The sequence below is a fragment of the Cyprinodon variegatus genome, unplaced genomic scaffold (assembly GCF_000732505.1).
Source record: "Cyprinodon variegatus isolate N-32 unplaced genomic scaffold, C_variegatus-1.0 Scaffold645, whole genome shotgun sequence".
Taxonomy (NCBI): domain Eukaryota; kingdom Metazoa; phylum Chordata; class Actinopteri; order Cyprinodontiformes; family Cyprinodontidae; genus Cyprinodon; species Cyprinodon variegatus.
The window spans coordinates 308,385-310,867 of record NW_015151098.1 but is presented as its reverse complement, the minus strand read 5'-3'; the positions used below and the strand labels follow the sequence as shown (position 1 = coordinate 310,867).

The 2,483-nt window shown below is 40.0% G+C and overlaps 1 protein-coding gene across 1 annotated transcript; it reads right to left on the bottom strand.

Moving 5' to 3' along the window:
- Nucleotides 1–616: 616 nt before the first annotated feature.
- On the bottom strand, nt 617–1,486 carry LOC107096729 (ribonuclease P protein subunit p25-like protein). The gene has a single exon (XM_015393508.1). It carries the CDS (start codon nt 1,238–1,240, stop codon nt 617–619), a length of 624 nt encoding a protein of 207 aa, XP_015248994.1. The 5' UTR covers nt 1,241–1,486.
- Nucleotides 1,487–2,483: the final 997 nt, after the last annotated feature.

The window sequence follows — 2,483 nt, the reverse complement described above, 5'->3', positions numbered from 1 at the left end:
TGTACTTTTTATGCAATTCAATATATTTAATTAATGTGCAACTGTTGTCACATTTTGTTCATTTAAATTTTTTGTTAATGATAAAGCTTTTAATAAAATAAAAATATGTTTGTTTTTTTCCCCACCAGTGCTGATTCTTTCTCAGACACTTTACCTGCAGCAGTGATGCTCCCTTCAAAACACGGGTTTTGCGGAATAGAATAAATTATATTCCCTGGAGCTGCACAGCTTAAATTAACTGCTGATTTTCCTTCAAACATGTTAAAAACAAACAGGAGACATTTTTGAAACACAAAACAGCCAAAAAAATGTAAACACTGTTACCACATTTTCCAATTTTAATATCAGGCAGGTCAACAACCATGCAGAAACACTTATAACCAATGTGACAATAAATTATATGAATGAAGATAACAAGAAACACAGTTTTTAAGCATCAGATCACCAAAAGACATAACATGCAACTAAAATTTGTGTCATTAGTAGACACATTTATTACTATAATAACTAAAACAAATATAAGGAATAAACAATAGTAGTTTATTTCTTTAGGTAAACCTATGAAGAAGGAGCAGATACATGTATTTTTATTGTTTTTTTAAAATCTGTAATTAAACTAGCTTTTGGTGGAACATCCAGTCCAATCATCCAGACAGAGCCTCTTGGCAGCGTGCAATGAGGACGGCCTGCCAGCTGTTCTCAGCAGATCCCCGCGTCTCTCCACTTCCTCTGAGGGAAAGCTGAAGGTTTGTGGAGGCTGATAGCCGAGCTCCTGGGGATCCACAGGGTCTTTGGAGAGCAGGATGCAGATGGCAGGCACCGTCCTCTCCACAGTTGTACCTGCCACTTCCTGCTGGGGACCCTCCCAAACCTCATTAACTTTCATGTAGCAAAGTTTGGACACCTGATGCAGCCCTGGCACTTTACGTTTCAGGATTTCCACGCAGGTGATGGTCTTGGTGATGCCCCTACCCAACCCTGTAAAGACCACTTGTCTCACTGCAGTTGCACTGCTGTCCTCTCCTTCCCCTTGCATGCGAGATGTTGCGAACCGCAGTAAATTGCGAATTTTGCTACCTTCTTTGACTCGCATGTGCAGGATGTCAGAAGCAAGGCCGGGGATTGGAAAAGGAGCTCTCTCTTCTGAGCGGCTGATCCTCCGATAGGTCCTCTGAGGCAGTTGTGGTGGTGAAGACACAAAGTGGATAGAGGAAGACAATGAAGACGCCGGATCTTCCATCACGGTGCTACAGCATTTCTGATCACCTATTTTTAAGATAATAGCTCAGAAAGCAGAAAAATAAGATTTTTTTTCTGCATCTGCATGCTTATAAATCCATTTCCCTTCAGACCTGAGCGCAAAATGCTTTCTTCTCTCGATAAACTTAAATAAAGCAGCTTTGTTATCCAAACTTTTTACTTATCTTCATCTTCTCTACATCTCCTGTCCATGATGTCCGGTTTACTTCGTCTTTGCACTGAAATGATAGCTTGCAGAATAAGGAAGCAACTTCTCCTCCTAATCCCACTGTCATGAAAGAAAAGATGTCCTTGCTCTCTTCAGCACTGAGGACAGCTGATGCCAAGAAACACACCAGGCTTAGAGAAAGACATGAAGAGAGGGACATAGTGCTCTTAAAGGAACATGCAACATTTTTGCCTCATTTAACGTCTAGCTGTTATTTTGTCGTTTTGTGCAATGCTTTAGGACTCAGAGATTTTATCGGTCTGTGTGGTCGCTTGGGTTACATGGATGAATGAACACGAGTTAATGAGATTTAACAAAGCGTGTAGTTGAAACAATTCTTTGTTTTCGCAGATTTGGAGTCGATAGTCTCATCTGACATTCTTCAGCTGCAATTTGGCTGATAGTGAACCACTGGAATAAAGAGATTTTACTGCAGAACAATAAGGCTGGCTGTTTTGAAGATAAATTTCCTCCACTCTATCTTTAGAGGGCCATATGGTCCAGGAAAAATGTCTTCCTTTGGGCTATAACAGCAACTTCACAGCTTTCCACTCTTCATTTCGTTGCCTGCTGGGGTGACCCAGAAAATGCTTTCTACATCGCCTCTACCTCTTTTTTAGTGAGTGACATGCAGAAGGACAACCACACCTTCAAGCTGCTGTGATTTGGTTTGAAAATCTGTTAAAAAATCTGCACACACAAAAAAAAAAGTTTAACAATAAGATAATCCATCTGAAAACAGTGTTTTCTGAAGAAACCATGTTCTGTAAAGGTTAGGAGGCAGCTGCAGGGCTCAGATGGAGGCTGTTTCAGTGGAACGTTTCTGCCTCACAGGATGGACTCATTATATTCACATCTTAAACATGGGCTGAGCTTTTTATTTGGAAATTGTGTTTTTAAATACATGTTTTTTTGCAATACTCTCTTTCAACATATGTATTGTCTTAAAGGAAAGGTTCGGTCATATTCAGAATTCAAACTTCTTTAAGTACACTGCAAAAACGATCTAGAAATA

Coding starts and splice junctions, on each gene's coding strand:
- LOC107096729 (XM_015393508.1), bottom strand. CDS start 1,240: ATGGAAGATCCGGCGTCTTCATTGTCTTCCTCTATCCACTTTGTGTCT.